This window comes from Zalophus californianus, chromosome 5 (genome assembly GCF_009762305.2).
Source record: "Zalophus californianus isolate mZalCal1 chromosome 5, mZalCal1.pri.v2, whole genome shotgun sequence".
In the NCBI taxonomy this organism is placed as follows: domain Eukaryota; kingdom Metazoa; phylum Chordata; class Mammalia; order Carnivora; family Otariidae; genus Zalophus; species Zalophus californianus.
Genome location: NC_045599.1, coordinates 27,924,368 through 27,937,764, shown reverse-complemented (window position 1 = coordinate 27,937,764; position 13,397 = coordinate 27,924,368). Strand labels below are relative to the sequence as shown.

General features: G+C 53.5%; 1 protein-coding gene across 13 annotated transcripts in view; it reads right to left on the bottom strand.

Moving 5' to 3' along the window:
* Nucleotides 1-13,397, bottom strand: part of JADE2 (jade family PHD finger 2) — a 51,980-nt gene that overhangs the window by 26,352 nt on the left and 12,231 nt on the right. For 12 of the 13 annotated variants that reach the window (XM_027604772.2, XM_027604778.2, XM_027604770.2 and 9 more), the window contains 2 exons: nucleotides 13,033-13,121; nucleotides 1,926-2,083 (listed from right to left, as the gene is read on the bottom strand). In XM_027604772.2, coding sequence (XP_027460573.1) covers nucleotides 1,926-2,083; nucleotides 13,033-13,121 — 247 coding nt within the window. Of the gene's footprint in view, nucleotides 1-1,925; nucleotides 2,084-12,403; nucleotides 12,898-13,032; nucleotides 13,122-13,397 lie in introns of those variants that run through there. The other variant, XM_027604781.2, reaches the window with a different exon arrangement.

Below are 13,397 nucleotides of genomic sequence, written 5' to 3'. Positions count from 1 at the left end.
CCTGGCGGTCATGCAGGGAATTCCCCAGCTTCCTCATCTATCATATCAGGACAGTAAGATGTACTTTTAGAGCTGGTATGCTAATTAAATGAGAAGATGAACGTAACAGGCTCAGCCTAGCAAATTCTCAGGAGAGCTGCTGTAACAATTCTGACTGGGCTGGCTGGTGCACTGGCTTGCAGTGGGAGGTGCCCAGAGAGATGGAGGGACTGGGCTGGAGGGAGACAAGGGAGCCTTCTCCAAGAGACAGCCGTCCCTGCCTCTAGTCTGTCCTCTCCAGAGAGCACGGAAAGGCCAGGAATGCCTGGCTCCTGTCAGCTTAGAGCAGCCGTGCATATGCGGGGAATGCACCTCGTTGAGCTCAACGCGTGCTCTCCTCTTGATGTCAACAGATAAAGCACTGCGCCGGCAGACAGAAGCCACGCTACTGGTGTGGAAGCATCTGCAATTAATTACCCAGGCCATTGGATATTTCCGGAACCACCTGACACTGACATCAAGGAGGGAGGACAGACAGCTGGGCCAAGCCTCATCAGGACTCACCTCTCTGCCCGGCTGCTGGCCTGTCCCGCCCCTTCGCTGCCCTGGGCCCTTGCCACGTGTATTCGCATTTAATCCCCACTACACCATTAGGCTGCTACTGTCATTAGTCCCGTTTTACAGAGGAGACACCTGGCTCAAATAGGTTAGTAATTGTTCTTTAGTCTGCCTAGATGAAGGTATGAAACCGGCTAGGAGCTTAACCTACGTTTAGAGAATACATTCCCTCTGCAAACCCCACATATTCTCCCTTTCAGAGAACCCTAGAGCTCCCCTGATCCTCAGAGGGCCTGACACCAAGAGCTGGCAGGCACTCAGCCCTCCGGAGCCACAAGATGAGCCCTGCCCAGCACCCAATCCTCACAGAGCACCTAAGGAGGGTTCAAGAGTCTGATTTGCCTCTGTAATCCCATGCCCAGCACAAGCCTGGCACCAGCTGGGCACTGGGGGTCTCTGAGCCACTCACAGGTGTGGCTGCCAGCAAGCAACGGTGCCAATGTCAAGCGTGATGAAGGCTGCAATCTTTGCCCCAGACCTGGTCAAAATGCACCTAACCGAGAGCCACGGGGCTGCCAAGGCCAAGTGTGCTGCTGGGCCAGGGAGGCCAGGACATCGGGTCCCTCAGCCCAGAGACAAGATTTAGGGATTTCCCAGGGTGCAGAAAGCAGCACTTGGCTAAGCTCTGTCCCTGGAGGCAAGGGCCATGGCCAAGATGCACCAGGGGTCTCTCCAATCCGCAAGACCAGAAGGCTACAAAGCCTAGAGAGGACGCACCCTGACACAGCCCTGATCCCTGGCAGGGAACCCTCCTGAGGGTGGTCACAGCTTCTGCTTCCTGAGCATCTGCTGTGTGCCAGCATTCAACTCCCTCCCACTCAGAACTCCTTAAAAAGGTTTAAGAAGTCAACAGCATGGCTTATCCCTGTCTTAGAGACTATTTAGAAGCCTGGAGATTTCCCTGATAAGATCTGCTCATGGGAGGCAATTTGGATTGACATCAAGCTAATCCATGGCCATTTTCTACCGAGCGCTGGTGTGTGCCAGGCCCTGCACCAAGTGTCTCCCATGTGTCGCTGCCCTTGTCATCTCGACCACCATACGAAGTAGGTGGTATTGTTAACACTCTCCTTTCACAGACAAGGAAACTGAGGCCCAGGAGATTACATTTCTGGCCCAAGGTCCCAGTGAATGGGAGTGGCGATTTGAACCCAAGCCATCTGGCTCTAGAGCTGAGCCCAAGCCCAGGCCCTCAGCCTCAAAGGTAAACTGCCAGTATTTCTGGAATTTTTCAGTGGTTGATGGGACCAAAGAATCTCAGACGGAATAGAGGGAGGCTACAAAGGCCCCCTGCCCCGGCCTCCCCTGTTTAGCGCCCCCTGGCTTACCTCACCACGGGCTCTGGAATGGCCTCTGCCCCCGCGGGCACCTGCACGCCCTTCTCCCATTCCTGTCGCCACGGGTCCGCCAGGATGTAGTAGTCATCCGGGCTGAGCTGGCAGGAGTCTGGGATCTTCATGGCTGTGATCAAGTCTGTCCGGAAAACCTGTCAGGAGCAGGAGAGGAAAAGAGTGCCTCAGGGTGGTCTGCTCCACAGCCAGGGCAGGAAGACGCAAAGGCAACCTGAGTGGGCTTTCTGCCCACTTACTTGGGAGTGAGAAGCCGAAGCCAAAGGAAATCATGACAATGACACATCTTCTCTGAACTCAGCACAGGGCTCTGCACACAGGAGATGTTGGGTAAACGTGTTGAACTGAATTCACCTGTGTTCTGATCTGTTCAAGGACAGAGCTTGAAGGACGGATGGGAGTGGACCTCAGAGGGAAGGGGAAAAAGGAAACACTAGACTGTAGAAAGGCTTCTGTGAAGGCATTACTGCCACTAAGGGACTGACTGCTCGGGGCATTTCCACAGGTTTAGAATTATGTTCCTGCTCGAGGGGAGGTGTGAAGGAGGGCAGGCCACCAACCCCAGGCGAAGGAAAGGCCAGGACCTTATGTAAACAGCTGAGGGAGAGGCCAGGCCCCCATGCAGCTTACAGACAGCTTCCCGTGGGTCAGGGTCCCCAGCGTCCCTTAAGAACAAGGATACCGTGTCCCCTGCTCAGCCGGGGCAACACAGGGCCATCTTCTACGTGTGAGAGAGTAAGAGGAGGGTAGGGCTGCATTTTTTTCTCAGTCAAGCCCATCCAAATCTTCTCAGAGCCAGGCCATGAACGTGCGCACCCTCATGCTCTGGTTTTCTCCTGGGCAACGGCTCACTGGATGTTGTCTGTCCCCACCGACCCCCTCCGTATTCCCACCCCAGAACCATCTGCAAGCCCAGCCAACACCGGCAATGCCCCTCCCTCCCCACCGCCTGACCTCACTGTGGCCTCCCACAAAGGGCTGCTGCACGTCTTGGTAGCAGCTCCAGATCACTACATGACTTGTTTAGGCACCCACTTTCCCAGGGATTATCAAACGAGAATCACAAGTGGAGAAACCACTTCCAAGAGCACTGCAGGCCTCAGACCAAACTCCAGCAAATCTCTCCCTCCCCAGAAAAACCAGCTTCACTGGCCTTCCAGAGGCCCATGACCAACCCGGTCAGTGCTAACCTCTGCCTGCCAGGGGCCCAACTCACTGGCTGTGCGTGTCTCATTTGAATTGAGGGCCACAACAATGAGGAAACAACCGAAATGGGTGCACTAAGGGGACTCAAGGCAGCATCTTCCAGAATCTAACTAACATTTGCATCTGGCTAGAGAGGGCCCCGGCTTGGAAAAGGTCAAGTTTCCTGAAGACTCTATTTGCCAACATAATTTAATTGTTAAGACTAACACCCTAACGTTTAATTAGGGTGCCAGTGTGAAAAAATTAAAATGAGATTACGATTAAATGCTAATTAAGCAGAAGATGAAATGCAGTGAAGATTTCACAGCCCCGATAATTTGCGTATCTTATTAACAAGCGGTTAAGACGGCTGATACAAGAACACAAACTTGGGCAGTGGGTGCTTCTGTGCTGTTCTTCCCAAGTCTCCCTCTCCCGGCTTGGGCCTTTCCTAGCCGATGCCTCTGCAGAGCCCAGCAGGACTGGGGCTTGGTTATTTCCTTCTGGAGCTGAGGCGGGACCTGGTGGGGTGAACTGCCCCCACAGTGGCCTCAACAAGGCCTCAAGTTCTCCTGATCCCGGTAAACTAAGTGGGGTCCAGACCAAAGCCCTGTCCCTCTGATGCCACGGGAAGCCTCCCACCGGGGACAACCCGTCATCTTGCCCCGGAAATCACCCCTTCACTACCGTCACTAAGCGCCCCTCCAGAGATGCACAGGTAAGTCTGAAAGCGATTGCTATTCCCTCATCCTGGGCTACCATATAAGCACCATCTCCTTCAGGATTCCCTTCCCGATCACCCTGACTCAGGGAGTGCCAAGTGTCGCACAAAGGCCCTTTCCACTCCGTCATCCCCCCTCGCTTCCCAGCACTTACACCCCAACAGTTAACTGGTATCCACCTGTTGCTATTTTTTTTTTTTTACCACCTCCCTTCCACCCCCCCTACAGCAATCCTGTTGTCTGCTACGTTCTCAGTGCCTGGCATGACCACTGCCACACAGTAAGTGCTCAGAAAATAGTGACTGAGAGAGTGAATGAATGAATGAAAGGGCCTCTCTGGGAAATTACCCAAGGAGTCGGAGGCCCCCAGCTGGCTCCTCCACAAGGAGGAGCTTTCTGAACTCCCATCAACAAGGTGAGGTACCTCAAGGATATACGTAGAGCTCCCCAAGCACAGGGACCTAACTGGAGCAACATGCAGCCTCTGGTCTGCAGGGCTCGAAGCCCAAGGACCAGTGCACTACCCAAGCTGGAGTCTGAGAGACCAGAATGTCAAGCCCCACCAGCAGCGGAGAGGTGGCCCTGAGCTAGGAACAGGTGTGGCGCTGAGAACTCAGCAGGAAGGAAGGGATCCCAGGCTCAACTGGATCAGAGAGACTTAGGAAGGAGAGGGAGAGAGGGAGGGAGGGAAGGGCAGAGAGGAGGAGAAGAAGAGAGGGGGAGAGGGAGAGGAAGGGAGAGAGAGAGAGGGGTAAGAGTCTAGCCCCAAGAGAGGTGCATGTTTCATCCCAGGTCACTCAGGGAGCAGGTGGAAGACTGGACACAGGTGGCCCTTTGGGGCAGGGGACTGATGGAAGTGCAGGAACGGGAGCACCATCATGACGGTGGCAGCCAACAGAGAGCACCGTGTATCCGGTACCAGTCTAAGGGATGTTCTTGAATTGATTTAGTATTAGTCCCTACACCGCCTCTCTGAGGCCGATGCTGCCATCATCCCTATTCTGGGACTCTAACCTGAGGTTAGTTAAATAACCTGCACCAGGTCCTACCTGTTAAAGGGGCAAAAGATCCCAGGCCACAAACTCTGGAGCCTACCAGCTCTCCCCCACAACTGGCCTGCCCCTTTTGGCTGCGTGCTCAATGCCCGTACTGAAGCCAAATCACATAGCTTCCCCAAAGGCTGGAATATGCAAATCAGATGGTGGCCTTTGCAAATTTCAAGCCCTTCGGTGGCTTTCCACCGGCTTCCCTCAGGCTGAGCTGCAGGGCCTGCCAGCCCCTGTGGCCACACAGGTACACATCAGTCTGTGGAGCACTTTTGACCCTTGGCACAGAGAAGCACCCTGCTGGGATGCTCTTCTCTCTTGCCAAAGTGGTGCCGGCCTGTTTTATCTTGGAGGGCTTGGTCCCGTCCACATCTGCTCTGGGAAACCTTCCCTGATCCCAGGCTGGGTTCTGGGCTTCCTCTGACCTCCCACCGCCCCTGTATTGGAATCGCCTGGTTTCTTACCGTGTAGCCCCCATAAGAACGAGGTAAGCTCAGCTGAGGTCTGGCTGGGCCGCAGGCTGGAGCCCAACAGTGCCCATGGGGCCTAGCACTTGGGAGGCGCTAAACAAAGGCTGAATGGCTCAAGAGCCTTCCACGGATCTGCCACCACTTTCCTGGGTCACTGCCCAAGGCTACATATAGCTGGGTACTCTGTACCTTCCAAAGGAGCCTCTGTACATTTATATAAAACCTATCCACAAATATAGCAACCCAACTGTCACCCAAACATCCTTTTTATTTTAAACTGCCAGAGGTTAAACTTAAAAAAGGCTCAATTATTCTCCTAAAACACCTCCGAAATATTTATGAAAACTAAATAAAGAATAAAACGGACACTGATGAACCGGAGGCCTTACCATGGCTAGAAAAGTTGGAAGTTGGAAAACAAGTAATTTTCTAAGAACGTGAATGTTTACTATTTTTTCTCTCTTATGGCAGAAAATGACAAATTGTCTTTAAAGGTCTGCTGCCTAGCAATCAAGTTCTGCTGAGCTGCTTGGGAGATGTTAATTGTAGCTTCTTCAAACAGTATGAAGAATGTTGAAAGGTCTAAAACTCAGATGTAATAACCAATCTGAGTGATGGGAAGCCAGTGCAGCTCCGGAAGGAGCTGACGACGCTGCTCTGTGCAGACGTAGGGACACGCGCATGGCCCTGACCTTCAGTTCCTCTTCCCGAGACTGAAGACAACAATCACAGAACAGTCTGTCTTGTTTTCCACACCTATTTCCCCAGGAACAACCCAAAACAGGCTCTGCCAGAAACTATCAGTGGAGTCTGACATGACCTCCAAAAGCAAAGCTAATGACCACAGGCAACTTTCCCTGGGCCGTGCACCGAGTTCTCGTACGTGATCATGAGATTTGTGGATGTCACCTGAACATCTCATCCTGGGACCATGGTCTCTGCTTCCTTTTCTCAAGGGTGAATTATTGTATCACAGCGTATTTCAGACCAAGAGACACCAAGAGGAGGTTTAGTCACTTAAGGAAAGGCTCCACCGCTGACCATAATTACAAAATAGGATTATTTGTGTAATTATTTGTCGGATGTCCATCTCCTCCAGTAATTCAGCTGAGGAGAAGCAGAGCCTACACATGTCCTGTTTATCACTGGACCTGTCCGTGGCACCGTGCCTAGCATGCAGCAGGTGCTCAGCAAATCAATGAATGAGCCCCAGGATTTGTCTGAAGTAGGACTAAACTCTGAAACTTCCTGTCCTGCCTAGTAGGGAGAGTAGAGGCAAGAGGCTGGCCCCGAAGATTCTTCCAGGTGGACTTTAGGAATTGGTCTTGGTCAGGGTCTCAAAGTCAATGAAATCAGCTTTGGCCAAGACGGCCTCTCCTTGACCTCTGTCCACACTAGGAGTCCCAACATAGAGCTAGGACTGGCATCTTCCTCCGAATCCCCCTGAGGATGTTTGGGGGGTCTGCCAAACGGAACTGCTACTGAGTATCTCATTTTAAATCACAATTGTTTTTTCTGAGCACTTCAATCTCATTAGAAACAAGCTAATTTTGAGAAGTAATTGTCCTGTTAAAACAGGTGCTATGCTAAATACTTGAAATATATATAATATACATGTATATACACACACAACCCCACCTAATCCATATTATCGCCATTTTACAGATAGAGAAACCAAGACTCAAAGAAGTAAACCACTTATTTGAGGTCTGCACTATATTTCAACCACTGCAAATTACTGCCTGGGAATCAGCCAGGTATTTCTTCTTTTTAAGAAATCTACCCTGGGGGGCACCTGGGGGGCGCCTGGGTGGCTCAGTTGCTTGGGCGACTGCCTTCAGCTCAGGTCATGGTCCTGGAGTCCCGGGATCGAGTCCCACATCGGGCTCCCTGCTCAGCAGGGAGTCTGCTTCTCCCTCTGACCCTCTTCCCTCTCGTGCTCTCTGGCTCTCATTCTTTCTCTCAAATAAATAAATAAAATCTTTAAAAAAAAAAAAAAGAAATCTACCCTGGGGGAGGAAGGTCACCTGGGTGGCTCAGTTGGTTAAGTGTCTGCCTTCGGCTCAGGTCATAATCCCAGGGTCCTGGGATCGAGCCCCACTTCGGGCTCCCCCTCAGTGGCAGTCTGCTTCTTCCTCTGACCCTCCACCCTCTCGTGCTCTCTCTCACTCACTCTCTCTCTCAAATAAATAAATAAAAATCTTAAAAAAAAAAATTCTCTTCTGGGCTGGACCCTGATAAAGAGTTATCTCAGCCAGGGGTGCCAGGGTGGCGCAGTCAGCTAAGACTCCGACTACTGATCTCATGGTCATGAGATCAAGCCCTGTGTTGGGCTCCGCTCAACACGGAGCCTGCTTGGGATTCTCTCTTCCTCTCCTCTCCCCTCCACCCACCCCTGCCGGCTCTCTCTCTCAAATAAATAAATAAATCTTAAAAAGAAAAAAAAAAAAAGAGTATCTCAGCCAAGAGCAAACTTACTTAAATTAGTCATAAAACACCAGAGAAGGGCTCTGAACATAGCCACCCTCTGCCCAGCCCCATTCAAGCTACCACTAGGCTAATTTGGTCAGACTTCTCTGTCTCTCAAACACACACCCTCTTTCTCTTTCACAAGGATAACAGCACTTCCTGCTCTTTAAAAGAATTTATTACACACATTTCTTTTGCAAGACAAGCCCCAGAGGCCAGGAGGACTTTCCAGCTGGCGGGAGCAGCAATGCTTCTAACTATACTGGAAGCGGATTCTGCCCCCCACCCCAAGGGAAGGCAGCAGGAGTCTAAGAAAGCAGGCACTTGGCCCAGTGGAAGGGCTCCCCGTCACCGCCCGCCCACCCCACAGGGCAAGCATAAAACCTTTCTGGATTTCCCGTATTTTATCTCTCAAGCATTTTGCCTTTTCCTACAACGTATGCCATCACTGTTTTTATATAAAATGTTATTTCAAACATCTGGATAGCACTTGTGCTCCTCCAGGTAGGCATCTTCTTTATCCTGTGGTTTTGCACCCCAACACATTCTGGCCCCCCACGCCTGCACCCAGAATAGAAGGCTCCCGTTTTTTTAAAAGCAACAGGCCAAGCCAATAAGCTGCATCCTCACTCTTCACTTGCTGCCTTTTCTAGGGGGGAACTTATATAGGAACTTTCATGGACCCTGGGTCTGGGGGATACCCCAGTGGTGACAGAAACTGCTCATTCACAAGGATCACCTTTTTCTCCCAGGCCCTGTCCCCAAGGTCAAGACACTGAGCATGGTGAAGGGCCCCTGTGGGAACTGCAAAAGAGGCCCTATTCTCTCATCTAGGGATATACTAATTTGTCACCAGGGCCTACGAAGGAAACGGACAGTTGGATCCCAACTCCTGCCCACCCCGTTCTGGAACTATCAAAGGCTTCGATCCCAGGGAGGCCAGCTTGCACCTCCACTCACTTCCTCCACCTCGGGCTCCACAAGCCTCAGGGACGAACAGTCACAGAGCTCCTCAGTGGCAAAGCTAGCCGCACCTCCCATAACAGACAGTTCCTTGTGTAGCACCTGCATCCTGCTACCCAAGGACCAGCTCCCTGGGGACAGGGTCTGCATTTTCTGTGCCTTCCCCCCAACCCCCCGCACCCAGCTGGGCCTGTTAGGTGCCCTCAAGCGCTCGTTGAGTTTAATTACTGTCAGCAGCTCTTGGGTCCTGAAGACCTATGCCCTGCCCTCCGGCTGACTTCCTGAAAACCCTGCCCAGGGGAAACCCCCAACATTCCGCCTGCCCTTCTGCCCCAGGCCTGAGGAAGACACGGCCTCAAACAAACAGCAACCTCCAACCCACGGGGCCGGCCTCAGGTCTCCTCCTGAACTGTCCTTCACACCCTGGCCAGGCCGATGGTTTGGAAGAAACCGGTCAGTCCCTTGGCCACAGTGGGGGGGTAGAGGGGGAACAGCTGGGGATCGTCCTCACCCACACTCCCTGCCTTTGCTTAGGTCACTGCACCAGGCTGGAAAGCTCCCCTTTGTCCTTCAACCTCGGGGTCCTTCCAGGGAGGATCAAGTCAGGAGCTCCCGTCTCAGCAAATTAAGGAGAAAGCTCTGTGGCCACAGTTCTTAAACCTGGCTTCCAAAAAAGGGGCTTTAAAAAAAGTACAGATACCTGGGGTCCCACTCCAGACCATTTAAGTCAGAATTTCTGGGGGTGAGGTAGGATGGGGGCCTGGTATTAGTATTTAGAAGAATAACCTTCGTGATTCCATCAGATTCTCAGAGATAGGACCCACAAAGTGGTAAGCACCAATAATGGTTATGCCATCTGGTCAGACAAGCCAGGCCAGAAACCCAAGGCCTCGGCATGGTTTATATAGGAGTACCACCTTCCCGGAGCAGGCGAATCCCTTTCCTGCCTGCCGATTCAAGCCCTAAGGGACACATCTCAGCTTTGTTGGGATCCCACAGGCAGGCAGAGCAGGGGAAGGGAGCAGCACGTGTCCTTGGGGTCAACGCTATCTTTTTCCTCTATTGCCAAAGGGGATCCTGCGGCCGACTTCGGACTTGGTGCACTTCTACCAAAAACTCAGCCTCCCAGAAATCCCTGGGCCTGTCCCTTCAGCTCCAGTACTGAGGCCTGGATTCCCCCACCGCCTTTCACAATGGCTGAGGGAGGCCACCCACTGGTTAAAGGCCAGAAGGGAAGCTGGGCCTCATGGCCTGGGCCCTGTCCAGGGTCCTGACTCCTGGTCAGAGCACTTTTTTTTCCGGCCCTATAGCACCTTACTCCGGGTATAGAGGGAGCCCCTAGATCTATACCCTCAGGTGCACTCAGAAGGGTGGCCCCTGGCAGGTCATCACGGGCGGTCGCTGGTCTGGCGTAAACCCAAGCCCAGCCCTTACTGTGGCTTTTGGCTCCACTAGGTGCTGGTGCTGCTGCTATGCTAAGGCCTCCAGGCCATCAAATCCCCCAGGCCATCACTGTCCACGGTGAGAAATGAAGAGACAAAGGGAACCATGGGCTTCCCACCAGGGAGGGGACTGCACCATGCTCATCAATTTACAGGCATTCTGGCTGGGACCTTGGGTCAGACTAGGAGCACGCTGTGTGACCAGCCTGACAGCCACCCCACAGAGGTCTTACTCCAGGGACTGGATAGATGGGACTCACAGATCCCCTTCCACCACGGTGACCAAAGCCCTCTGCCCTCAGGCCCAGCAGACTATAAAGGCCCTCCTCCCCAACCCTTTCACAGTAAGAGAGGGGAACCGCCCAGCGAGGAGATTTAGTGCAAACATTATCTGCCGCCAAATCCTTGCTTTTCATCTCCGCCTTCTCATGAGCCAAATAATTTGGAAGCTTTCATTGATGGTTTCCTCTCGGCCCCACGATCGCTTGGAATTTATGCCGGCTATGGCTCAGCCTCCTCACTTAGGGGACGAGGGAAACCTCGTAGGCTACACTCCAGCCTGCTGTGGGAGGAAAAGCTTGTCCTTGGCGACAGTTCAAGATAGGGAGGGCTTCCTCAGCCCTCCTGGAGCCCAGGACTTGAGGGCGGATGTCTTCAGGCAGGCCTCAGAGCTGCCTGCAGAGGCCCCTGGGCTCGAACCCAGGGCCACGCACAACCAGTCCCCAGCAGGGCTGGGCATTGGCACCCCTACAATGATGTGAGTCTATTTTTAGGTGGAGATAGGTTCAAAGGCTCTGTGCTGGAAAACCCAAGAGGTAGGGGAATTTTCAGCCCCATGCAAATCACTCTTTCCCTTTGGCCTTCACTTACACCTGTTTCCTCCCAGCCCCTGGCCTATCCAGGGTACAGACGGCAGCCCTGCCCCTGGGATCTCTGCCTTGAGAAATGGCCCCACCTCCTCCTGGTGTTCAGAGAAAGCAGGGCAGGCAGAGTGGGGTGAACCAGCCAGCCCCAGCAGTTCCCCAGAACTTCCCCAACCTGCCATTGAGAGCAGGGGCAGGTTGAATTCTGAGACAGGTTCCTCATCTCCAAAATGGGCAGAGAATTCCTCCCTCCTAGGTACAGGGAAGGCACATAAAAGTGGCTATTGTTTTACTAATGCAACCACAGTAACTGGGGAGCCTCAGTGGCTCTCAAGATGAGGGTAGGAAGGCAAGGTGGAGTGAGGGTGGAGGAGCAGAGAGGTGGTCCCAGAGGCTCCCAGAGCCCTACAGCACACTCTGCCTCCTGCATCCCAGCGCCCTTGAGCATATCCATCTACCTACTGAGCAGGGCTAGTCCAAGAGGGTGCTTAGAACCTCAAAACAGCAACCCACATGCCCGCCTAATTCCCAGCTTTTGTCCCAGTCCTTACTGCATTCCCGGACGTATCTCCTTCCATCTCCACCCCTCCCCCATGGGGCCAAAGGAGGACACTAGGTTGGGGGATGGGGATGGGAGGCATCAGGTCTCAACCACCCCACCCCACCCCACACACAAAAGGAGAGTCCCGGGGTAGGCCACCTCAAGGGAGGATGTGGGGAGTTCTTTTTCAAATGCAAGGTTCTGCGGAAGATGCCCCCACTGCCCCCAAGGGGCTGGCTAACTACTGCTGCTCAGGATTGCCCCCGAGCCATGACTGTGGTTGGGGCAGGGAGAGGGCTCCAGGCTCAGAACAAAGATACCCTCCCCCACTCCGTGTCAAGGACTCTGCCCCAAGACTCTGCGCCCTCCCACCCTTGGCAATTTTGGCCTCAAGAGCTTCAGGTCTTGGCTCTATAACCCTGGGATCCTCAATTTCCTTATTGTAAGAGATGGACTGAGAAGGACTAAAAAAGTGAAGTGTCCAGCCCAACTCCTGGCTAGGCTGAACAACGTCTCCTTTAAAGGCCAGATTCAAACCCCCTGCTTCTTGGGGGCTCAATGCTCTTGCAGCTGCATCTGTGCAAAGGGCCTCTTCTGTGCCCAGTGCAATGCACTGAGGACCTGAGAGAGAGTGATGTGGCCCTAGGATGTGATTTTTCAGGCGCCACAACGAGCAGGATCACGATGTCCTTTCATGTCCAACACTACCCACCCCCCACGCTCTTCTCCACAGCTCGAGAAGTCAGGAACACCTACCTCTACGTGCCCCAAGAAATGTCCCGGGTCCAAGGAAGGCAGGCTTGGGATGCAGATGCACAGGACACGGGCAGAAGGAGCAGATGACTTAACTGGATGATCCTGAGGACCGTAGCCCTCACCCCTGTATCAGCACATCCTGGCGCCCTTGGCTTGGCCTCCAGAACATGCCAAATCCAACCACTTCTTCCTCCACTGCCACTACCTGGCTCTCAGCCACCGTGGCTTCTCTCCTGGACAACTGTAGACGAGTCCCCCTGGCTCCCGCCCTTGCCCGCATATTTCTTCTTCTTCTTCTTCTCCTCAGAGCAGCCAGTGGGGCCTTTTGTTAATGCGCCAGACTCTGTCGTTACCCGCTTACAATCCTGGAAAGCTCCTCCTCGTGCTCAGCTGAACTGGAACGTCTTTACAACAACCTACACAGTTTTCACTGGCATGCGCGCCCCCTCCTCCCATTCACTGCACTTAGCCACGCTGGCCTGGCTCTGCAGGGCCCGTCCCCTCTGCTGGGAAGGCTCTTTCCCCAGGCACCTGCAGCGTCCCCTCCCTTCCTCTCCACAGCTCTCCGCTCCTGTCACTTCCTTCCCCACCACCACTTCCTCTTTGTCCGGACACTAGGCACTACCCACCTCTGAGGGCTTCTTTTCGTTCTGCCGGGGCCAGCCCGACTTGGTGCTGCTGGGCAGTTTGGAGCATCGTGATGCAGTTGTAGCGTGACCTGCAGAGAGAGCACAGCCCATTAGGCGCCCCTGAAAGGCCAGGGACACCACCCACCCACCCATCCCCATCCAAGGACAGGAAGCCTGTAAGGAAGGCTCTGGCTTGAATGTTCAGGAGGTGGAAACCTCTGTGAGCACGTGTCCCTGCTCTGGACCTCTCCAGGGAGAAGTGGGGACATGAATGCTTCCCCTGCTCACCAAGCACAGGGGTTTCGGAAATAAAAGGCAGTGACCTGGACTCACGAGTAGCTTACTGTGTGACCCATGACAAGTCC